Genomic DNA, 25,232 nt, shown 5'->3' on the forward strand with positions numbered 1-25,232 from the left:
CAGCTGTATTTTAATAAACTAGCATTAACAAAGATTAATAAATACTGCAATAAATGTATTGCTCATTGTTAGTTAATACATTAACTAATGAACCTTATTGTAAAGTGTTACTGGCATTTTACAAATGTAATCTGTATTATTTTAAAAGTAAAGTATGACCTGGACATGTTCCTGACAGGTTTTGTGAGATTCACTCTCGGTTTTGTTGTTGTTACTGTACATTTTCCCCAATTTTAATGAGTGTTTTGAAAAGTAAATCTTGCCAAACTTAGGAAGTTTTCTAACAGCATCATTCCAGTTGCCAATGGTACGTGTCTTAGCCTTTATACAAACGTTTTTTGTCATTGATGCTCTGATTTATTTTCAGATTTACTGTTTATGAGGGTATTTGTTACTTTTTGAACGTTTACAAACGAGTATGTGACTGATGGTCAAACAGAAGAATCTCCCTGTGCTCGTCTTATCTCATGTCTTAACGGAGTGAACCGTGTTTCATCGTAATCAGGGCTAGTTTTGATGAGGTTTTCTGTGTTAGGTCATTAGGATTTTAATTTGGTGTATTTATAGATCTCTTTGAGCACAGAGGATTGAGTGACCTCATGTGTGAGATAAAGAATTATGATTCAATTGTGGTATTATGATGTTATCTGTTTAAAACGTCTCTTGACATTTCCCTTCTTTGCGGCATGTAACACTAAATCAAAAGCATTAAAAAAATTAAGCAAATTACAGAAAACATTGGGGATGAGGTACATCGTTTGCTGTTTTCATCTTCTGACTCGCCATATATTTAATATACTTAATTTTAAAATGGTTTAAACACTCCGTACGCTGCTTAACAAGAGTATCTGCTGTAGATTATTTCACTGTGAAGTGCTTGAAAATGTCATTCAGCCTCTTATGGACTTTTGTTAAGGCTGAAAAAAGCGGAATATTGTGTTCTGGTGGATACAAGCGAGATTCGGGATGGTCTAGATTTGTTTGTCTGCCATCATTAATAAAATTTACAAATTCAGAAAAGTGTCCAGTTGTTGTTATATTGTCAGAAAATGACTGTTAGCAGAAGATTTGCCGTTATTTTACGTTTTTAATGACATAAATAAGTACATTAATACATTTAGAATATAAAGTAAATGTCAGAAAATGATATACACTAACGGAGAATCTATGTTTATATATCTATGCTGCTGAAGCTGTAATTTAGGTCAGGCATTATTTGCGGCAGGTCTCAGAGGTCCTGATGCTGCTGTTGTGTTAGCATTAGCATTAGCGTTACTCGAGTCTCCTTCATCTGTCGCCGGTGAGCCGCGGCCCGGTTCTGCTGCACAGGTTCGACCTGCATTCTCTGGTTAGTGCAGTTTAAACCTTTACAACTCTCCTGTCTCTGTGTTTGAGGTTCATGTTAGGCTGGCTGGGCTTTAAAATGAACATCACGATTGATCAGGAAGGTTCGGACCGAAACCCTGCGCGCCTCCAGGCCAGGCTCGGCTCGGTTCGGTCCGGTCAGAGAGTGACGGATGACCGGCGGATTTTGTTTTTAATTTATATGCTGGTTCGAGCCAGACCGGCTTAGTGCGTATATGTTTATCTCTATAAAATTGAGCTTTGCTATTAAGTTAATCTCTTAATATTTTTGTCATTATTTTTTTCTTCTATAGCTTATATAAATTAATAATTTCTATCAGAAATTACTTTTACCTGCAGTTTTTTTTTTTTTACGTGTAACAAATAAACATCGGCATATATGGACAATAATAATAATAATACATTTAACGTTAGAATATAGGGTCAATGTCAGACGTTGTCTATTTAAAATAAATAAATATTTTTTTTTATTAATGTTATTTTTATTTAAAATATAATATAATTATCAAGGAAATTAGTGACAGCAGACAGTTTGCCTAGTTTGATTATTGTCCTCTAGTGCTGTTTTACCTAATAAAACTTAATTAAAATGTTTCTGTTTTATAGTTTATAATGGAGCATCAAAATGCATTGATTATTATTATTGATATTTTCTTGGATTGAGTTAATGAACTCCAGACACTTGCATGTTTTAATAATATGGTGCTGTAATTTTGTCAAGTTGTTTAATTGTAGGTATTTGAATTCAGTTTTGTGTAGAAATGTCTTAATTTAATGCTATGATGAGTGATAAAATAATTCAGTAAAATGAACGACATTCTGGAAATGGAAGGGACTGTAGGACGCATTGCATTGTGGGATTCTTTGTGAGTACAGCATATTCCCGCAGGGTTTGTTCGTTCTGTCCTGATACTGGAAGGTGTGTGTGTTTACTCTGACCACACCTGATCTCATAATGAAACTCTCACCACATGATCCAACGAGTTTTTTTTAGCTGTTTCACTTCCTGTTCAGTTCCTCAACAACACATGATTTGAGGAATCGTTGATGTCTGGAGCACAAATGTTGCAGGACGACACACACACATGCTCCTATATCAGGCCTTTTTCGGACGTTACCTTTCATGCAGTGTGTAATAGAGCTGTTTGTGAATGTAAAAGGTCTGCAAAGACTTTCCAGTCTCACTTCCTGCTGAATCTACATAGGTTTGTAACTAATTTGCATAATGTCAGCCTCTGGTCTTGATTGGCTGAGCAGCGTCTCTTAGCCCCGCCCTCAAACACTGTAGTGTATCTGAGACTGGAAGAGTTTGGTTCGTGTTGTTCGTGTGGAGAAGACGCTGTTTTCTGAGATTGAGACGGTAAAACCCACGCCATCCTCACTGTTCGTATCACTGTGATCAAGAGCTGAGATTCAGATATGATAATGAGCACTTCGATTCCGACCACAGCAGACTGAGCCATCTGACCAATCAGAGCAGAGAGCTCTCAGAGAGGCGGGGTTTAGAGAGACTGAATCTGCAGACGAAGCGTTTCAGACACTGAGAGAAAAGAGCTGATGCTGCAATGATTATTATGAGAAATGTAAAGTGTTTTTGACCTTGAATGCATGTAAACCTGTTGTTGGAGACTCTAAAACAACATTAGGAACTTTTAAATAGCATAATAAAGGCACTTTAAAACCTTGTGCTAGAGGTTTCATCACATCACTAACACTCAGCATGACACCGTGTGCAATAAGATTTCAGTGACAAATAATTTCTGTCCACACTAGACACGACTGCGAGATGCATCAAAATCAATCAAAACCCACAGCCAATCAGAACAGTGTGTGGGCGGAGTCAGCCAATTAGAACAGTGTGTGGGTGGAGTCAGCCAATCAGAACAGCCTGTGGGCAGAGTCTCGCGGCACCAGAGAGTAATCTTGGCGGCAATCGCAAGAAAATGGATAAGTGCTACATAATCAGATTCACAAATATTACAGCATTTAAACATTATTAAAAATACATAGGCTGAGTTACTAAAACAATCTTTGTCAAAGAATACACTTGTTTGTTCACAGTTTGAACATTCTTGTTTCCATTTGTTTAATTTGAAGATCTGAGGTGAATTATCCACTGTTGCTTTTACAGCTTCAAAGCTGGAGCACTAAATTATATTCAAAGTCACATTACACGCTTTTAACATTAAATAAAGCACATAAACAGTGCCTGAGATTATCATCGCCACACTTTGTGTTTGTTCGTCGCAGAAAAATAGAAACCGTTTCTGAAATAGAATCGTCGCGTGTCGCCGTCGCGGCTGGTCAGGACAAACACTCGGATTAACATGGAGAAGAACCTTTTATCGCGTTTAGTTAGGACACGGTGTGAGAAAAGAAAACACCACTAATATCACACAAATCATTGTTTTTCATCATGTTTTCAGATAAAATGGCTGTTCCTCCAGCATACGCAGACCTTGGAAAGGCTGCAAAGGACGTCTTCAATAAAGGCTACGGTAACGCTCTTTACTTCCTCGGCTGTGCAAACATTTATTTATTTATTCTAAACATGCATATTGCATCATATTTTCTTGTGTCTTTTCGAACGGAAAAGGTTTTGGAATGGTGAAGCTTGATGTGAAAACCAAGTCTGCTAACGGAGTGGTACGTGCTCAAGCAGAATTTACACTATTTGTGTTCTTAATTCACATTTTCTGGTCTTTCTGTGCACAATTCATCCATGATCGTTATTTTAAAGCAAAATCTAAATGAATGACCTTACCTGACCTTATCATTTAGGTCATGCAGGCTGTTGTATAATACAATATTGTCTCTTTTTTTCCCTCATTAGGAGTTTAAAACATGTGGCACGTCTAACATGGACTCAAACAAGGTCAGTGGGAACCTGGAGACCAAGTATAAATGGGCCGAGTACGGGCTGACCTTCACGGAGAAGTGGAACACGGACAATACGCTGGGCACGGAGATCACCGTCGAGGACCAGGTGCAGATTTTATTTTTATTTTATTTATTTAACCTTTATTTAACCAGGAAAGTCACTTAATAACAAGTTATTATTTTCAACAACAGCCTGGCAGGAGAATTAAGATCTCCTGAAAGATACACATACAGAGAATAACTGTGTTATGGGATAAAAAAAAATTAATATGGGAATTTTCAGGCCTGGAAGAGTAAATCCTAAGAATCCCAGTCAAAAGTTTGGAATTTTTAAGAAAATGTTGAAAATTTCTTCTGCTCACCAAGGCTGAAAAAATACAGTAAAAACAGTGAAATATTATTACAATTTAAAATATCTATTTTCTATGTGAATATATAGTAAAGTGTAATTTATTCCTGTGATCAAAGCTGAATGTTCAGCATCATTACTCCAGTCTTCAGTGTCACATGATCCTTCACAAATCACTCTAATATGATGATTTGATGATCAAGAAACATTTATGATTATTATCAATGTGACCATGAGAAACTAATTTAAAGACATTTTTAAAATCTTTAAATATTCCAAACATTTGATTGCTAGTTTTTATGTTTTTAGAGTAAAATTTGTAGGGCTGTAAAACGATTAATCGCATCTGAAATAAAAGTGTGTTCACATAATGTGTGTGTACTGTGCATAATTATTTTGTATATATAAATACACACACATGCATGTATATATTTTAGAAAAATGTGTTATTTATATATATAATATATATATATATATACAGTATATTTAAGTAAATATTTCTTAAATGTATACATGCGTGTGTGTATTTATATATACAAAATAATTATGCACAGTACAAACACATATTATGTGAACATAAACTTTTATTTTGGATGCGATTAATCGTTTCACAGCCCTAAAACATTTATAGTAAAAAATAAAGTAAAAAAATTCAGCTAGAAATCACTCTTTGCAGATTATTTACCCATTATTTATAGATTATTTCACTTTCTACGTTTAACCCTTTCAGCTGGAGTGTCTAGCTGATTCGCAAATATAAAATCCAAATCAAGTGTCATTTAAAAGCTTAGAATCTGGATTACAAATGCTGCTTACAAATTACAAATCTCTTTTCACAATTTCATTCATATCCTTTTATCATAACGGTAATAGGAATCTGTGAAAACGTCGCACAGTTCAGATGTGTAATATATCACTGGAAAGGTCTCATCCTGTAGAATACAAGCACGTTTCTTTCACTCAGACGAAACTACAGCGATGGTTTTCCTACGAAACCGCCAGACGCAGAGATTAGCAGGCGTTTCAATATATTGTGTAGCTCTAATAATCATAATTTGTGTTTCACAGATCACCAAAGGACTGAAGCTGACCTTTGACACGACCTTCTCACCCAACACTGGGTACGATGACTTAAATGCCACGTCTCAAGTCAAGTCACCTTTATTTATATATAGCGCTTTTACGATTCAGATTGTTTCAAATGAAATGTCTCCAACTAAGTAAGCCAAAAGCCAATGGTGTCAAAGGTGACTTGAGCATCGTGAACTTTAGATGAGGGGATTGTAACTTTTTTTGTGTTATTATTACAGCAAGAAGAGTGGCAAGGTGAAGTCGGCCTATAAGCGTGAATACCTGAACGTGGGCTGTGATGTGGACTTTGACTTCGCTGGTCCTGCGCTGCACGGGGCGGCTGTGCTGGGCTTCGAGGGCTGGCTCGCCGGCTACCAGATGACCTTTGACACCGCCAAGTCCAAAATGACTCGCAGCAACTTTGCAATCGGATACAAGACCGGAGACTTCCAGCTGCATACTAATGTGTACGTTCTGCTTTACCAATCCATTATTATTTATTAATCATATACATAATCATATAATATACATATGTAATATAATGCGTAATACATACATATTCATATTACATATCAATTATTATTATTTACAATACATAATTATTCATAATAATTTTAGGAATAACGAAAAATAATATTTATGATTAATAACAATCTATTTACTAAATAAAAATAATAATAAAAACTATTTATATTTACTTATTTGATATTAAATATATTAAATTACTTTAATTATTATTTATAAGTAATAAATAACATTATTATTATTTGTAAACCATTATTATAATTATAATTAATAATTATTATTTAGAATAATTTTATAAATATGATTAATAAATCCAAACATTTTTATTTGATGTATTTATTAAATATAATTAAGTAATAAATAACATTATTATACATTTTTTAACTATTATAATTGTTATAATTGGAAAGAAATAATTATTAACGATGATGATGAATATAACAATTATAATAATCATTATTATTATTATTAATGACTTATTTAGAATAATTATATATATATATAACTATATATATATATATATATGTGTGTATAATATTATTATTATTATTATTTTTATGTGCATTTATCACAGTGTTTATGTTGATTTGTATCAATACTCAAAACCATGATGCAGCAACTGATCTGTTTCTGTGTAAAACTGCAGGATTGTGTTTGTGTTTGTGGCGTAGGAATGACGGGACAGAGTTTGGCGGCTCTATTTATCAGAAAGTGAACGATGACCTGGAGACGGCAGTGAATCTGTCCTGGACCGCGGGGAACAGCAGCACACGCTTCGGCATCGCAGCCAAATACATGCTGGACTCCAGCTCCTCCATCAGTGTGAGTTACTCTGAGCCAATGAAAACTCTCGCTCACATAATCTGGGCTTCACTAGATCTTACTGGCCATGATGGGCACTCTAGTGTAGACAGCTGTTCATTATAATAAGAGCAATCAAGTTTTTGTTGTTGCATCGCTCCACTCGCGTCTGACGTGTGCTGCAGCTTCTTCACAGCTTTCCTCATTGTTAATATATAATCCTGTGTTTATGATTGATGTTTTTGCGGCTGACCTGCTGCGTTTACATTTCGATCACTTGTGGGAGATATTTCACAATTTAAACTCAATTTAAATTAGTTTCACCTTACGAACATTACAAATGACTCTACTTTTGTTCATTTTGATTATTTGATTTATAAATAAATTATTTGCAGTATATAAATGGCTTTCTCCAAATAACTAATGGAAAATAACAGTATATTTTGTGATTATATACAGTTGCCCAGCTCTCTGTGGTCAGATTGCTTTGTTGGACTACAGGAATCATGAATCTGACTGTAAGAGTGAGATGCTTCAGTCATTTAACAGCATCTGTGTTTTCCTCACAGGCTAAAGTCAATAATTCCAGCATGATTGGGATCGGCTACACTCAGACCCTCAGACCAGGTGAGTGTGTGTGTGTGTGTGTGTGTGAGTGTATGTATGTGAGTGTGTTATACGAATCGCTCCATTCAGATTTTTGTTTGTTTTGTATAAAATGCTTTTTCTTTTTGATTTTCTTTTCTTTTTTGTTTTGTAGAAAATTAGTTTATTTTTATTTAATATAAAATATTTGATTTTAGATTTTATTATTTTTTGTTTTGTTTAAAATATTTATTTTTTGTTTTGTCTAAAATATTTATTTTTTTATTTTGTTTTATTATATTTTATTTTGTTAAATAGTTTGTTTTAATATTTTATTTAGTATTTTTTAGTTTTGTATAAAATGTTTGTTTTATTTTATTTTTGTTGTGTATTTTTTTAAACTAATTTTATTTTGTATAAAATTGTTTTATTTTTTGTGTATAAAATGTTTAATTTTATTTTGTTAAATATTTGTAGTATTATTTTATTTTGTTCTATTTTATTTTGTGTGAAATAGTTTATAATATATTATTTAGTAATTTTTTTGTTGTGTATCATTTTTATTTTTTTAACTAATTTTATTTTGTATAAAATATTTTGGTTTATTTTTTTTGTTGTGTATAAAATGTTGTTTTATTTAAATTTCTTTCTTTTTTTTTTTTCTTTTTTTTTTTAATGCTTTTCATTTTTTGTTTTATTGAATTTTTTCTAATAAGCAGTAGTGCAACATTATTATAACCACAGGCTTGCACTGCTTTAATACCGACAGTGTTTCTGTCATAATCTATATATGCAACATGAGCGCTGAAATGTACATCTGGGTAAATCTCATGACCCCAAAATCAAAATAATGAAGTTTCTTTGTACAGAATATGACTTTTAATTTCTTCTCTTTTGATTTTGGGATAAATGTGAGCCGGACATGAGTTTGTCCTGTGTGTCACTTGCGTGCTGACGTGTGTGTGTGTGTGTGTGTGTGTGTGTGTGTGTGTGTGTGTGTGTGTGTCCAGGAGTGAAGCTGACGCTCTCCGGTCTGGTTGATGGAAAGAGCATTAACGCTGGAGGTCATAAACTGGGTCTTGGAATGGAACTGGAGGCGTAGTGTGTGTGTGTCTGAAGCGTCTCACATCTCCTCACACAGACGACTGTCACACACACCTAACTGTCGTCTCTTATTTATTTGCACGGTCGATATTTCTCTCCAAACCAGCGCTTTCAATCTGTGTGTGCTTTTCTGTACGGGTGATTTTTATTAGGAGGAATAGTTCACCAAAAATGTAATTTATTATTTACTCTTTATCATGTTGTTGCAAACCTTTATGCTGCTTTATGATAACTTTTGACAAATCTTTATGCAGCGGTTTTCTAGACAACTAACTGATCACGACTGTTAAGCTCAAAAAACAACATTAAAAACACAATATAAAATAATGCAAAGTCTTCTGAAACCTTATGATATCTCTGTGTGAGCAACATAATTATGTTCTGAAAATGGATGACAGTTTTGAGCAGTAACTAACTGCTGTGTAGAGAACGCTGCATAAAGCTTCACCACAAGATGCTCAAAACACTCGCCCTGTAAATATTGGCAGAAGTCTAATTTTGGCCTGATCTTTTCCTTTACTGTTCTTTTGAATGTAAATGATGATTTGCACATGAACCTGCTGTTCAGACGCTTTTGTTGGCTGATTTCTGCCGTGGCTGTTGTGGTAGTTCTTCTCTCTCTGTGTTCAGGCTTGATGATGTTTGAACAGGTTCTCTGGTGAGATGTTCGGAGAGCTGAAGCTGTTATATCTCTACACACTCTCTCCAGAAACACTCATGAGGGCGACCGGAGCGTTTCCCTGCTGAACCGCACAATCACACCCTTGTGTATGTCAACCTTTGCAATAAAGTCCTACAACTGGAATTGTTTTGTTTGTTTAACTACATCTCAAATTGTATGATTATTTTATGATTCATGCCAAGCTGAATGTTCACACTTTATAAAAATGTAGGTGAATTTCAAAATATTTCTGGATTTGTTATAGATAAAACCATGAAAACAAACGTTTATTACTTGAAATAGAGCATTAACTAAAATAAAATATAAAACACGTTAATTTTAGCAACTTGATATGGCAACATTTCTAGTGTTGTTCAAAATAACAAAATATAAATGAGGTAATACATCAATGTTTCTTCCCAAACGTGTTTTTGTCTTACCCTGATTCCCTATGGTGAGAGTTGTTATAAGGAATAAATAGGATAAAAATGATGTTATTTAAGCCAGCGCAAATACCTTTGTTTACATCCTGTTTTTCGGTTGAAGTCCAAAGTAGTCGATTGCCGAGTTCACGCGCGTGATCATAGGTACTAAACCTATGCGCGTCAACTCGACAATCGACTACTTTGGACTTCAACCGAAAGCAGGATGTAAATACAGGTATGAGCGCTGGCTTAAATAACATAATTTTTATCCATTTCTTTCACATCTACTGCAGTCAGATTCACCCGTGATCACTCTAAATAAACTCACTCACATTGGCTGGGCACTTGTAATGACACATCAAGGATGTTAAAAGGCTAAAAGCAGGTTTAAAACTTGCCCCATTGAAGTCAACAGGGTGCAAATTTTAAAAAGAGGATAACATGGTGTAGGCAACACAGTACTGACAGCACTCCAAATTGACAAAAAAATGAGCTCAATGTTAAAATTGACCGGAGTTCTCCTTTAATACGCAGCCACCCAGAGACGAATGCATGCAGTTTTGTTTTTTAACCGCTAGAGGGCCAAAAGTGACAGTGCACCTTTAACTTGATGTACTAAAATATAAACAAACTTAAATTTGAGTAATTTTGTTGTTTTTGTCAGACATTAACTAATACTGAAAAAAAAAGAATGAAATCTATAGACATTAAAAAACTAAAACTGACAAAATACATCATTTACTAAAAACTCTTTGCTTAGACCTTTTTTATTGTTTTATAAAATTAAGGATTAAAATAATGATATTCAAACTGTTTTTTTTTTTTTATATTACAGATTCCAGTGCCGTAATTTTGTTTATTAAAATTTTATACCACAAATACATTGTACATTTAAAAAAAAAAAATTCAGTGACAATCAGTGGTTGGCAATATGAACAGTCGAATACAAAACTTCATATTTATATGGTCAGACTTCAATTATTACAGTGCATATTCTCAATCGAGCGACATAAATGAATGATTACAGATGGTTTCTTCAGTGTGTAATGTTGGTCCATGTTAGATCTTGAAGGCTAGCGTCAGGCCGTCGCCCACAGGGAGCATGCTCAGATTGACTCGGACGTCTCGGTGGAGCTTCTTGTTCAGCTTATCGATGCTGATGGAGTCCACGTCGCCCTCTTTTGGGTTCACCACTCGACCACTCCACAGGACCTGAAGGAGAACAGCACTGTCATTCAGCCCTCCGCTAACAGACACATCACAAATCATGACGGGTTTTTTATCGTGGTGGAAATATTCCTTGCAATCACTTTTAAGTGAGTTTTAATTCTCTCAGGAGTTATTAGGAACAGACGTGATCACTCACATTATCTATAGCGATTATTCCTCCTTTCCTGACGAGCTGCAGGGACTTCTCATAGTAGTTGTCGTAGTTGACTTTATCAGCGTCAATGAAGACAAAATCAAACGTCTCTGCTTGACCTGCAGCCAGAAGCTCATCTAATGACAAAAACAGAAGAAAACATTATCAAAGTCCATAATCACACCGCAAATCCCACTTCTGCTCACATCAGTTTAGTTTCGAGGTCGTTCACATGTATGTTCATCATAACTATTTTGTCCTAAATTGTAAGTCGCTTTGGACAAAAGCGTCTGCTAAATGACTAAATGTAAATAACATACATCCTCAGCAAATTTCATATTTAATATGATTTAATTTCTTATGTTACTGAAAAACCCGTCTCAGGACGTCACTGTTCAAAGCAAATCTCACATCATACGAGACCTAATGTTTGCACTTTTCTATGTAAATTCTTCAGATTGCACTATTACTTTATAAGGGTAAATTGTGTGCAATTACGATGCATGTCAAGTTAATTCCAATCTGAATGTTCACACTGAAGTCACAAAATAGAGATGCTTAAAACATATATTATAGAACTAAAACCATTTTCAGTACTTGAAATAGACGTTTACTGAAACAAAAACAAAAAAAGTTTCCAAAAATAACTAAAACTGGAATAAAATGAATTTTAAAAAAAAGAAACAGAAATATATACAAAAAATAATAATAATAATAATAACAAAACTATTAAAACTGTAACTAAAAATAAAATGGGGAAATAAAAAAATATTAGTAAAATCTATAATAGCATCTCAATGATTTACTCTGCATTCACTTCCCCCCCCCCCCCTTTTTTTTTTTGCTGTTCATCCAAAAAAAAAAAAAAAAAAGGTGTGTCAGAAATCATGCGATGTGAATGTAGTCTAAAGGTGATTCGGATGTGAAGAATTTCACAATGCTTGAATAAATCCAGATCTTACCGAGAGTTTGCAGCGCCGGCTTCAGACGCACGTCGATCTTCTGCTCAACGCCAGCCTGAGAAGATTCCAGAACATTATTAAATACAGGATTATAATGTTAATCAACTGAAATTAATGAGTCTGATCTCACATACATGAACCTAGAGATCCAAAACCTTCATAAGAAATGAGTTTATTCCTAAAACAACAGTGCGGTGCAGAGAGCGATTCACTGACAATCAATTAATAAACATCCAAAGCTAATTATAGAAATATAAATTAGAGTGACTATCCATTAGATCAAACTGGGGTTAAACATGGTTACTTATTAACTGTGTTAAAAGTCTCTTCAGTTTGAATATTAACCCAGATAAAGGTGGTGGTGAAGGTTTATGGTCTCTGATATAAGAACAGATAAACTTTATTAACATGCGCTCCAATATTAAACAGTTTAAGGGATTGTGGAAAATCCAGGTTTTCCTGTGCAGACTCTTCCTGGTTAAACTCAGGCTTGAACAGTTCATACAGCAAATATTAACTTTATAGAAAAGGGTTTTATTATAGTGAGTTTTTGAAAATGCTCTATTTTTGCTTTTCATGAACTGGGAACCAATTTTATTATTTATTCACAATTTCAACATAAAATTGTGATGTTTGCATTAATGAGCAGTTTTATTGTCACTAAAATACCTCAGTTACTTGCTTGGAGATGTTTTTTTTTTGTTTGTTTTTTTCAATTCCATGTGCAATTTTTAGCTATTATTATTGAACTATTTCCAGTTTCAACCTAAAATTGTGATGTTTGCATTTACGAGCAAGTTTATTTTCACTGAAACACCTCAGTATTTTGTGCAATTACACATGCAATTTAAAAAAATATATAAATATATATTATTTACAACATGAAAGCTGTTTTGGGGCTTGTCGTATTAAAATCCTAAGAAATAATAAACCAGCATTTTTATTATTATTATTTGGGCTCCAACTTTTTTGTGTAGTTTCTCTCTTTTTTTTTTTTTACCATTTCTAACCATTCAGAAATGTCCTGTTGCTTCTACATGTTGTCACTTCTTCTTGAGTCTCTCCATCATTGTCTGACTCCGGTTTGAACATAAAAGGCTAAAAGTTTTAGAAATGTTCAGTGCATGTGTGTGAGGTAAAAGGACACAAGCTGTTGAAGCTCCGCCCCCTGTGCCGGGAGCAGCAGCTCATTTGCATTTAAAGGCACAGGCACAAAAACGGTGTGTTTTTGCTCACCCTCAAAAAGTGACAACTTTAACATGCTATATAAAAATATCTGTGGGGTATTTTGAGCTAAAACTTCACACACACACTCTGGAGACATCAGAGACTTATTTTACATCTTGTGAAAAGAGCACTATGCCACTCTTGAGTAACTCACCAGCTTCCAGAAGGGTCTGCCGATGTTGATGAAGTCCTCGCTGACGTCACAAGCGATCAGTTTCCCGTCTTCGGGAAGAGTGAGAGCGATGCTCACGGCGTTATAGCCCGTATACACACCTGAACACACACACACTGAGTTCAGCACACGTACAGTGTTTCACACAGTATTTCTGAAACGCACATACCGATTTCAATGGCTTTCTCCGCTTTGATTAATCGGGCTAAATTTGCCATGAACTGCGCCTGTTCGCAGGCCACCATGATCCCGTTCAGCTCGTGCTCCAGGGTTTTCTACAGAAACACATCTTCAGTTGTGAGATGTTCACTAAACACAACAGCATGTTAATTACTCTGAAACATCTTTTAGTAGTGATACCTTGTAATTACTTTTTTAATAATCCATATTAAAGGGATAGTTCATGCTTTTCATCTGAAAGAAGAATGGGTAACACTTTAATTTACAGTGTCCTTGTTACATGTTACATGTACTTACCATAGTAATAACAGTAAATTATGCATAATTACATGCAACTAACACTCAACTAAATCCTAACCCTATAGTAAGTACATGTAGTTGCTTAATATTACTCAGTACTTAAATATATAATTATAATGTAACAATAACACCTTAAAATAAAGTGTAACCGAAGAACGTCATACACACCGAGGATGGCTGAGTAAATCATGGGTTCATTTTCATTTTTGGGTGAACTATCCCTTTAAACCTAGAATGCTTATATGCAGTTTTGAGCCCTATTGAGTTGGACATATTTGTGTTTTTAGGGTGAGACGGTCATCATGATGAGGAGGAGGAGGAGGAGGAGGAGGAGGAGGAGGAGGAGGAGGAGGAGAAGGAGGAGAAGGAGGAGGAGGAGGAGTTTTACCTGCCGGAGTTTTTTGAGAGCCGGATGTTCCCGCAGGGAGTTGTTCAGCAGGTACTGCATCACTGGATCATCTTTCCTACCCACGTGACTTTTGCCCGACGACATTCTGAAGAATTTAGATTTGCTTTTGCCTTTAGAGAGAAGAAATCAGAGAAAGAAATTACTTTTGGCTATACTGTGTGTTATGTACACTAGTGTACATTTCATAAGACAACACCTTGTTTTAATCTTTTTCCATGTGCGATTTCTTTGTACAATTATTTAATTATTATTATTTATTTGCAATTTCAACATACAATTGTGATGTTTGCATTTATGAGCAGGTTGGTTTTCACTGAAACACCTCAGTATTTTATGTAATTACACATGCAATTTTTTTTTTTTTAATAATAATAATTATTTTTTACAGCATGAAAGCTGTTTTTGGACTCGTCGTATCAAAATCCTAAGATATTTATAAACCAGCATTTTTTTATTATTTGGACTCCAACTTTTTGTGTAGTTTCTTTTATTTACATTTTTTTAAGTTTTCTATTCAATAAAACAATACAGTTATTCTTCGTTATTGTATGCATTATCATAGGAAGTCTTTAAAAAAGTGTTTTACAGAAGAAATTTCCCTTTTATTACAAAAGATTATCGGGGAAAAGTCAACACATGATATCTATTTTACACAGGCATATTTGAAAATGTATTGGTTCGTTTTATTTAAATTAATTGGGTGCTGCGCCTTTAATTCCGGCTTCTTGAATCGAAGTACACGAACTTCCGGAAAGTTACACACGATTGACTTCAGCTTTAGTTAAGTTCTATGGTTTCCTTACCCACATAATATCCCGCTATAAAAATCGATCCCAGCATCGCTGAGCCTATAAGCGCTTCTCTGGATAAATTATGAGATGACATTATTATTAATACAGCTCTCCAACTGAAGATCTTTACATCTGACTGAGGTGAGCGTGAAGCAACAGACACACATGAACTCATGAACTCAGTTACCGTAAAACACAGTATATGAGCTCGGCTGAACTGGCTTGTACTGAACGAGTAATGTGATTGTTCTCGTAAGATTAGGAAAAGTTTATAATGGAACATGACTTTTGAGTAATATGAGGATTAAGTTATGCAAAGAGGTGTATTTGTATAATCTAAGTAAACTCTATTGTTTTCTAGTTGCGCTTAAACTCGGAGAATTACGACACGAGCGCCATCCAGATCACATGACAGACACGCGGATATTCTCCATTTATTATTTGTAATATTATTAAAAGCGTTTAATGTATTGACAGCCAGCCGTCGTGTGTAACAATGCATTATTTTAATGTACTGTTATTTTCTCCCTAGTATAATGTTTAAAATGCGTTTTCCCCTTTGTGACGCTTGTAGTCAAATAAACACAAGTAAACAATAATAATGCAATGCTGATGCGCTTTTTACGGGTCATACATCGCGTTAAATATGCGTTACAAAACCTGATGCATTGATAAAAGAAGTGAAGTTCATTATTCGACACATGCATGAGTGCATAAACTAAGTATATCGATTATGTGCAGTGAAATGCAGCTCGACGGACAGTATTCAGATATGAAAGGCTATAACTCACTGTAACTCAGTATTATGTGGTTTCTTCTTTGCTGGAGATGATGATGATGTCCTCGTTTTCTTCTGTAAAATGGCTCCAGTTTTTTGGGGGGTGGAGATTGTCCGCTTTAATGACCAATCATGAATATTAAACATGACACAATCCCATTGTTTGAGAGCAAAGCTTTGATAAATGAATAAACAGTAAAGTTTTAAAATCTCTGTTTTCATTTTAGTGCATTTTTTACATTGCATTTAAAATATATCTAATAATTCTCCTAATGATGAAGGTTAGTGTTCTTAATTAAACTCTGAGGCCATTAAACTTGCCATCATTGTAGGCAACCTTGAGTCTGTGCGATTTATCTGGAATAAATCTAAGTTGGCTGGTTAGTGAATGTAGCAAATATTTGTTTGATGAGATTTGGGTTATAAAAGCATGTCCAAACTTTAGCCCACATTTAATCAAACATTTCAGGATACCAGTTTATTTGCTGTCAGGTTTGAGAACCTTTAGTTTAATCAATAAGTGCTTCTTATAACTGATATAATGTAAAGAAAGATGATATTGAGAACTTGTGCAGAATGATTTGGCTGTAGTTCATCATATCGACCAGCATGTGGCGCTGTCCTCTAATACATCTGGCTGAAACACTTTCTTCTGTTCTCTAGCATTTACTGTACATACTGTATAGTGATCATGACCTTTTTTCTTGTGTTGATGCGTAAGCAAAGCCTTAAACCTAAACTCACCTCACACTTTAACAATATTCTTTTGCTGATACTCGCTGATCTTTACATCTGAAAATGCAAAACTAGTTCATTATGGTTTTTATATTTAGTGTACGGTACTGTGGAAAAGTTTGGGGTCAGTACATTTTTTTTATTTTAAAGAAATTAAGACTTTGATTTAGAGAGGATGCATTCAAGTGATTAAAACTGTTGTTTATAATGTTACATAAGATTCTGTTGAAAAATAAATGAGATTTAAAAACAAGTATCACGGGTTCCACAAAAATATTAAGCAGCACAACACTGATCATAATCATACATTTTTTCTTGAGCATCAAATCATCATATTAGACTGATTTCTGAAGGATCATGTGACGCTTCTATATATTCAAATATATATTCAAAACTGTCTTTTTTTTTTATTTGTAATAAAATTTCACAATTATTACATACTTTTGATCAAATAAATGCAGCTTTGGTAGTTTTATCTCAGGCCAGAATCATTAATTATAACAAAAATTAAAAGTAATGAGAATAAAAGTCAAAATTATGACAAGTCGAAATTGACAATTGACGTATAATTTTAATTTCAAAGTCATAATTTCAATTTAGTATATCAAACTTTTTACTTTTTATGTCATAATTTCGAATTTCGGATCATGAAGACTGGAGTAATGATGCTGAAAATTCAGCTTTGATCACAGGAATAAATTACACTTTACTATATATTCACATAGAAAACAGCTGTTTTAAATTGTAATAATATTTAACAATATTACTGTATTTTTGATCCAATAAATGCAGCCGGTGAGCAGAAGAGAGGCTTTGATAGTTTCATCTCAGGCCAGAATCATTAATTGTGTAATAATTATATCTTTACTTCTGCAGTGATGATCCTGTCAGTCGATCTTCATGAACACGTCAGGAAGCAGGTAACACACACTCTCAATCTCACCGACACACACTCGCATCACCTTCCCTGTGAAGTCTGAAGACAGAGAGCATGATGGGAAGATCTCGTGATCGGTCTCATCTCGGGTTCCTCTTATAAAGTGCATGACGGCACTCATGCCTGATGGCGCTGCGTTTTAACGCTTGAACATTTTTATGGACTTTTCCTCTGGATTGACTTCAGAGACGCTTGTCAGAGTGACTTATGGGCCGAAACCCAGTCCAGAGCCGGAGAGCCCAGCTGGCATCCATCAGCCCAGTGAAAGCGATAATTGGGCAACATCTTGAAGGCTGGTATTTGTAATTGAGTGGCTGGAGTCGAGAGGGTTCAGCCCGTATAAAGGCCACATTGAGGAGAGGCGTTAAGAGTTTAGCAGCAGAAGAACCATCAGATCTGATCTCAGATCAGCCAGAGCCGTCTTTAACCCGTCAGATCAGAACAAACGCGTGCTCTGGAAATCAGAATCAAGAGATGAAGAGTTGAAATCGTGACAAGTCATAATTACGACATGAAAAGATGATGAGAATAAATGAACAACGATTGAAATTGACAAACATTATGAAATTCGAAATTGACAGTCATAATTATAAGATAAAAAGTCGAAATTGACAATATTGACAGTTGAAATTGATGTAATAATTTCGATTTATGTCATAATCTTGATTTTATTTGGTCATAATTTCAATTTAGTAGCCTACTGTATATAAAAATTTTGGCTTTTTATCTTATAATTATGACATAAAAAGATGATGAGGGGATAAAAATGTATGACTAAAAAGTCAAAATGTTACCTACTAAATTGAAATTGACAAGCATTATGAAATTCGAAATTGACAGTCATAATTATGAGATATAAAGTCAAAATTGACAATTTTATATTGACAGTTGAAATTGACGTAATTTTGATTTTGTCATATTCTTGATTTATTTATTTTTTTGGTCATAATTTCAACTTGGTATATCAAAATTTTGGCTTTTTATCTCATAATTATGACTTAAAAAGATGATGAGAATCAATAAATGAGGATTAAAAAAGGGATGGGACTAAAAAGTACAAATAATGACAAAATGTCGAAATTACACCTACTAAATTGAAATTGACAAAAATGCTAAATTATGAGAATTAAAAAGTCAAAATTATGATATAGTCGAAATTATGACAGTCATAATTAGAAGATAAAAAGTCAAAACTGACAAAAAAAATTAATTGACAGTCAAAATTGTCTTAATAATTTCAATTTAAGTCATAATCTTGATTTTTTTTATATCATAATTTCAATTTAGTATATCATAATTTTGGCTTTTTATCTCATAATTATGACAAGTCATAATTTCAACTAAGGATTATTGACTTTTTATCTCAACCATGACTAATTGCAGTGTTATTTTCAGTATTATTATTTATATTATTACTATTAATTCTCATTTTAGTTCAAGTTTTAGTGGTTTTATTATTTTCGTTTCTAATTTTTAATAGTTTTTGTTTGTTTTAAATATTTCTATTTGGCTTTCATTTATTTTTATTTCAGTTTTAGTAATTTACTAATCACTTAAATTTAGTAATTGAAATATTTTTTTATTTCAGTTAGTTTTCATCTCACATTTTTTTTCTAACATTTATTCAGCTTTACTTAGATTAACAAAAAAATATGTGTAATCATTTTATTTTTACTAGTTAACAATAACCACTTGTTTATGGCAGACTTTATTAAATTCATGGTCTCTTTTGATGAAAAACTTGTGGAAACTATTTTTCTAGCACTTCTTTTAGACATATCTGGTATAATATTAACTGAATTATGAGGTATACAGGTCAGCCAAATATCATCCTGTAATGTTTTGTACGTAAACGCTAAAGCATGTCTGAGTTTTTTGATTGAAATGTAACTTTCACTGGCGTCTGATGCTGGCGTTCACATCATGTGCTCATAAACCAGTGATTTCACCCCTGAAACAATATTTGTGGTATTTAGAGCAGAGGTCAGATGTGGCTATATTTGTTTTTATGATGCCATATTTTGTGTTTATGTGGAAAGCAGCGCTGCAGGAGATTCATGGGCTGTCACTGGCGTGTTATTGCCAGCAGAGATCAGATGAAGGCTTGCGCTCTGTCTCCTGTATTCCCACATGTCTGCAGTGTCTCTAATATCTCCGTGTTCCTCCTGAAGTGAGAGGAACTCCAGCAACGGAACATTCACACACAATATTTAGAAGAACCACATTCCTGATTAGTCCTGATGGAGCAAACATGTTCTCTGACGAGGTTTCTTCACTTTAATGTTTTAATGAAGACAGTTTTTCTGTAATGGTTTCAAGCAGAAGTCACTGTTTCACAATTATTCAAAAAACATTTGGTAACACTTTATTAGTGTCCTTGTTACATATTACATGTGCTTTAGAAATAACAGTAAATTATGCATAATTACATGCGCCAAACTATATGGTTATTATATTATGTAGTAAGTACATGTTATTATTCTGTACTTTTAATGTATTTAGGAGTCCCTAAAATAAAGTCTAACCAAACTTTTTTTTTTTTATATATATATAAATTAATGTTTTTATTCAAAAGTGACAATAAAGGCATTAATAAAATTACAAACTATTTCTATTTCAAATAAGTGCTGTTCATTTGAACTTTTTATTTATCAAAGAATCCTGAATAAAATAAAAAAATAAGCACAACTGATTTCAACATTGATAATAATCATATGTTTCTTGAGCATCAAATCATCACATTATACTGATTTCTGAAGGATCATGTGACACTGAAGACTGGAGTAATGATGCTGAAAATTCAGCTTTGATCACAGGAATACATTACATTTTAATATATATATTCACATAGAGAACAGCTGATTTACATTGTAATAATATTTCACAATTTTTACAGCATTTTTGATCAAATAAATGCAGCTTTGGTGATCATAGCATGAGTAAAGAGTAAAAAGGATCAGTTTTGCTATAGTGTTGACTTGAAATGAGTCTGAGATGAAGTGTAACGAGCTATGAAATCATTGCGTTCAGTCTGAGAGGAATGTGTCGAGTGTTCTGGTAACACACACACACACACACATGCAACCGTTTCTGAAAGACAGCGCATCAATCTGGGCTCGAGGACGGACATCTGTTTCTCCGGTGTTTCCCTGCATGGACTGACTGCAATGTGTGTGTGTGTGTGTGTGTGTGTGTGTGTGTGTGTGTGTGTGTGAGAGGGACTGTCGAAAACAGGCCTGAGAAACTCTTTGAGAGTCGATGCCAAACCTGATTTAAACACCTCAGTTTGGAGAGTTTGGGCTGCAGTTTCGACCCGAAGCACGAACTGGCACGACTCACTGCTCTTAAATACCCTGGAAATTACGGTGTGTGTGTGTGTGTGTGTGTGTGTGTGTGTGTCTGTGGTGGAGGCCTGCGTGTGTGTGTGGAGTGCTTGTTGAGATGTCATTTATCTTACTCACTGCACATGTGTTTAGAGGTAAGAGTTTCCATGTGTGCACGTGTTTAAGTGTGTGTGTGTGTGTGTGTGTGTGTGTGTTTGCAATGCACGGTGTATTTGTATCCAATCTGTGGCTAATTTTCAGTCTCCGTCATTAATCTCCTGCGCTTAAAGCTTCAGTGGCTTTAAAACAACTGTGTAACTTTGCACGTTTCCTCGCTTCAACCAAAAGGCTTTCCAGACTGTTCTGATGAGTTGAGCATCACTAATATTTCCTTTGCTCATATTTCATGTTACTATTCCACAAAACATCTGATGCTGTATACTCGTCCTGCAGTTAATGCTCTTAAAGTCACTCTTAAAGTCCCCTGTGTTGAAAATCCATCTTTTAATGTTGTTTATGTGTCTATGTGGTGTGTTTAATGTGCTTTAAGACAAACCATGTGTAAGTTCATAAGTCGACAGCATTGCTGAGTATTTCCTCCTTAAAACTGCAGTGAACCAAAGACAGTCTCAAAAACACGCTTTGAAATCGCTGGTGTTTCTGACGTCACAAACTACCTTGTAACCAATCAGATCAACGTGTGATCGTCAACCAGTGGATCTCTGAGCTGAGTGAGTGAGTGGAGGCGGGGCTCATTTGCATATTCATAGACCCGCGCATACTAAATGAGGCAAGGGTGTCGAGTTACATTCAAGATATTTTAAGGCATGAAGGCATTTTCTTGAAGAAAAAAAAAATGTTTAAATGTAATTTTGGTGATCAAAGATGAGTTTTAAGGGATAAAATGATTGACTACAGGGGATTTTAACTTTTTCCCCGCCATTGACAAGACTTTTTCCCGGTTTTCACTGTTACACAGTAAGTGCATCATCTAAAAGAGTACAGAATCTCTGGATCAAAACAGGCAAAAAGAAGCAGAAACAAGCGATATCATATCATGCATAACGCGAGCATCAACTGCCTAACGTTACCGAATGAATGTCGACCCAGGACGAGTTATAGGAGCTAAAGTGGAGCTTTGGGGTGTTGATGGAGTCAATCTACATCTGTGATTTGATCATTGCTCTGAATCTGATCCAAATCTTTGACAAAAACGTGATTTTCCTCAGCTTTTTGCTCAAAATGTTGCTTTTTATGTAATAAAGAATGCATGAAGCAATAACTTTTTTTGTCTAAAAGCAGAGGTTTTGTTCTTTATTTTGATATATTGCATGTTCGGATATTGAAACATGAGGGGTTGTTGTTTTTAAAAAAAAACGCTGGCGGGGAAAGAGTTAAAAATAAAGGATCTTTATTGGCATTGATGGTTTCATGAAGACACTTTAACATCCATGGAACATCCAAGGTTCTTTAAAAACAAATCTATGGGATCACTCAGAAAACTCCCATTGGGATCCTTCATTTCTCAGAGCATAGCAACAGGCACAGAAGACCTTAGCAACAGCGTGTGTGTAGCCGACAGAAGCGCAGCTGTAATGACTCTATAAACACGCCGTCACAGTGAACGATCATCTGTGTAGAATCTGTGCGGCACAAGATTATTTATGGATATCTAATATCTGTGAGTGTTTAGTTTTGTCTGTTTGTGTATGTTTGGTGATTTACTCCGTGCACAAATCATCTTCATCAGTATCTTTGAGTCATTTTTCACTTATCTAAACATCCTTAAAACAAGGCGAAATGAAAGATTTTAAAGTTATTTTTTTCTATCCGTAAATCTAATGCTTTGATTCATCTTACAAAAAATAGTGTTTTTTTTGGGAAACAATAAACTTAAATAAATGAAATTTGGCACACAGATAGAGGACAATCTGAATTTAACTCTCAGCAATTTTGGAGTCTCTAATTCGATCCCTCTAGCGCCACCAACTGTCCAAAGTTGCAATTACGTTTAAGAATAAGAAACATGATTGTGTTTTCCTCTGGCTCAAGACTGCATTGAGTCTTTTTCACTTCTCAATCTTGGATATTTAGTTATTGTACTGGAAAAACAAGATGAAAGCGTTAGTGCCCAGTCGTGGTTTGAGCAGAATCCAGGTGCAAACAGCCGACAGCTGCTGTTCACTGCACTGAAAGATGAGCGATTGTTGCTGTTTTGTGTTACTAATATATGAACGTGTGGTCGGTCGGCGGTCAGGGCTTCATGTCGGATCAGCAAGAGTCTGAAAGAGTCGTGGGTTAGTTAGCATGTTTGAGCCTAAAACACTGTGGGTTTGGGTTTGTAACTCAAACATGCTGTTTTAAATGCATGTCGTCCAGTGACTCTCGGAGTCTGTCATGATGAATATTTTAAGGAACTGTGTTTTAAGTTTGCACGCCGCAGCACGAATGGTAATGCAAACGTTTGAGCCAAAAAATTGCAAAAATGCACAAAAACAAAAAATGCGGTGTGGCAAAAAATGCCCATATATGCAATTTTTATACTCCATTTAGCCTTTTGTGCTGGCTTTAGTTGTTGGGCCTTTTCCAATGAAAGGAAAGAGACATTTCTTGAATATACATGTCTTGTTATAATTGGGTTCAATTATATTATGCAGATTTTTCAGATCCTAATTCTTCATTTAAATATGATTATGCATCTCCAGAATATCTTTAGAGCGAAGGTGAAATGTTTTATACTGGCCTAAATATAAACAAACAACATTTCCCACTAGGAACAATTTCTTAAATATTATTATTTATGAAGCATGCATATAAATATATAAATTACATGTGCTTTCCCTGAATATGAATTGCAACATTGAGTCTACTTTATATGCATAAGTTCATATTGCATATACAGTAGTGGCCAGAAATGATGTCCGGAGGGGATTGTTGTTTTTCATGACCCTACAAATTCGATTAAACCATCAAAATATGAGGAAATATTTTATATTCGTTAATTAATTTAATTATGAGGGAAGGACAAAACACTAAACTTTGGTTAAGGTATTATATCTGACAAAATTATTCGTCAATAAAGGCAAACTACAGCTACAGGTTTTATTTACTATGCAAAAATAAAAATGCATTGAAAAACAAAAAGCTGACAGGGAAAAGCACACACTGACTACAACATAATCAGTTATTAATATTTCATTGGTTCTGTCTTGTTTTTGCATGTGTTCATAAATTCTTTGTCTGGCCAAAAATTATGTTGCACAATTTGTCGTGTTTCATTGCCTTATGATCACAAATAAAACAATTGACTCCAAGCACAACTATGCATTATGATTACAAAACACATTAAATAAAGGATGAAGATAGGCCAGATATCACTTTTGGCCACTATTGTATAATATTATGCAAACTATTTAAGTGTCATTTCATAATTCTGATGACTTTTATATTTGTATGAGATAGTGTGTCCAAACGTTTGACATGTTTAAATCAAGAGACCTGTAGGCGTTACACAGGAATTATTTTGAGTGATTAAACGTCACATTGTTCTGTCAAGCATTTGTTTGATTTATTATCGAGATGTTTTTTCTCTATGATGAACATTAACCTGTGATTGTCCATGCACTATTGGTACTAAACCCTTTCTACATCAAACCGCTGAATAAATCTGTCATTTCTTCTGATGTTCAGAATTGAATGTGGAGAGAGATTTTAATGCTCTTCTGGAGAAATAAAATGATGGATGTTTTATTCAGCAGGAAAACTGTAATATATTCAAATAGATTCATATGCTATTTTATATTCTTAATTGATTGTGCATGAACTGTACAGTGTTTATGAGAATATACTAATATTATAAAGTGTTACCAATAGGTTTGCATTATTGCTTTCATAGGTTTGATCATGTAACCACATTTTGTAAAAGCTTTGATGATAAATCCCTTATTAGCATATTTTTGATTCATTTTAAGGAATACATTTTTTTTTTAATTCCTGTATATATAAAATGCATACCTATTCTATTGATTTTATATCTGAGACCTATTCTTCTTTATTACCTGATTTATTTAATACTTTTAAAAAGTAATTCAAAAAGCAAGGCTTATAAACACACACACATACTTACATACATATATATATATATATATGTGTGTGTGTGTGTATATATATATATATATATATATATATATATATATATATATATATATATATATATATATATATAACCTGAGGTTTATTATTATTGATAGGTTAGCACATGCACCAAACGCAACATTAAAAGTCTTGTT

General features: G+C 34.2%; 2 protein-coding genes and 1 long non-coding RNA gene across 3 annotated transcripts; 2 read left to right on the plus strand and 1 right to left on the minus strand.

Moving 5' to 3' along the window:
* The first annotated feature begins 1,220 nt into the window (after positions 1-1,220).
* Positions 1,221-9,485, plus strand: LOC307146880 (non-selective voltage-gated ion channel VDAC2). The gene is made up of 9 exons (XM_079851209.1): positions 1,221-1,348; positions 3,792-3,863; positions 3,962-4,011; positions 4,199-4,351; positions 5,663-5,715; positions 5,905-6,132; positions 6,862-7,012; positions 7,561-7,618; positions 8,587-9,485. The coding sequence occupies exons 2-9, from the start codon at positions 3,797-3,799 to the stop codon at positions 8,676-8,678; spliced, it is 852 nt and encodes a 283-aa protein (XP_079707335.1). The 5' UTR covers positions 1,221-1,348; positions 3,792-3,796; the 3' UTR covers positions 8,679-9,485.
* Positions 8,636-17,751, minus strand: LOC307146881 (catechol-O-methyltransferase domain containing 1). Its single transcript, XM_079851210.1, has 8 exons — positions 17,552-17,751; positions 15,962-16,065; positions 14,359-14,489; positions 13,660-13,765; positions 13,473-13,591; positions 12,092-12,146; positions 11,133-11,266; positions 8,636-10,978 (listed from the first exon to the last, which is right to left on the minus strand). The coding sequence occupies exons 3-8, from the start codon at positions 14,461-14,463 to the stop codon at positions 10,826-10,828; spliced, it is 672 nt and encodes a 223-aa protein (XP_079707336.1). The 5' UTR covers positions 14,464-14,489; positions 15,962-16,065; positions 17,552-17,751; the 3' UTR covers positions 8,636-10,825.
* Positions 15,233-19,835, plus strand: LOC307146896. The gene is made up of 3 exons (XR_013819183.1): positions 15,233-15,311; positions 17,560-17,603; positions 19,660-19,835. It is a non-coding gene; the product is annotated as an uncharacterized lncRNA (long non-coding RNA).
* Positions 19,836-25,232: the final 5,397 nt, after the last annotated feature.

This window comes from Squalius cephalus (assembly GCF_949319135.1).
Source record: "Squalius cephalus genome assembly, chromosome: 19".
NCBI classification, from domain to species: Eukaryota; Metazoa; Chordata; class Actinopteri; order Cypriniformes; family Leuciscidae; genus Squalius; species Squalius cephalus.

Coding starts and splice junctions, on each gene's coding strand:
- LOC307146881 (XM_079851210.1), bottom strand. CDS start 14,463: ATGTCGTCGGGCAAAAGTCACGTGGGTAGGAAAGATGATCCAGTGATG. Junction 13,766..14,358: donor CTCTCAAAAAACTCCGGCAG/GTAAAACTCCTC, acceptor GTGTTTCTGTAG/AAAACCCTGGAGCACGAGCT. Junction 10,979..11,132: donor GAATAATCGCTATAGATAAT/GTGAGTGATCAC, acceptor GTTCTCCTTCAG/GTCCTGTGGAGTGGTCGAGT.
- LOC307146880 (XM_079851209.1), top strand. CDS start 3,797: ATGGCTGTTCCTCCAGCATACGCAGACCTTGGAAAGGCTGCAAAGGAC. Junction 4,352..5,662: donor AGATCACCGTCGAGGACCAG/GTGCAGATTTTA, acceptor TGTGTTTCACAG/ATCACCAAAGGACTGAAGCT. Junction 7,619..8,586: donor CACTCAGACCCTCAGACCAG/GTGAGTGTGTGT, acceptor GTGTGTGTCCAG/GAGTGAAGCTGACGCTCTCC.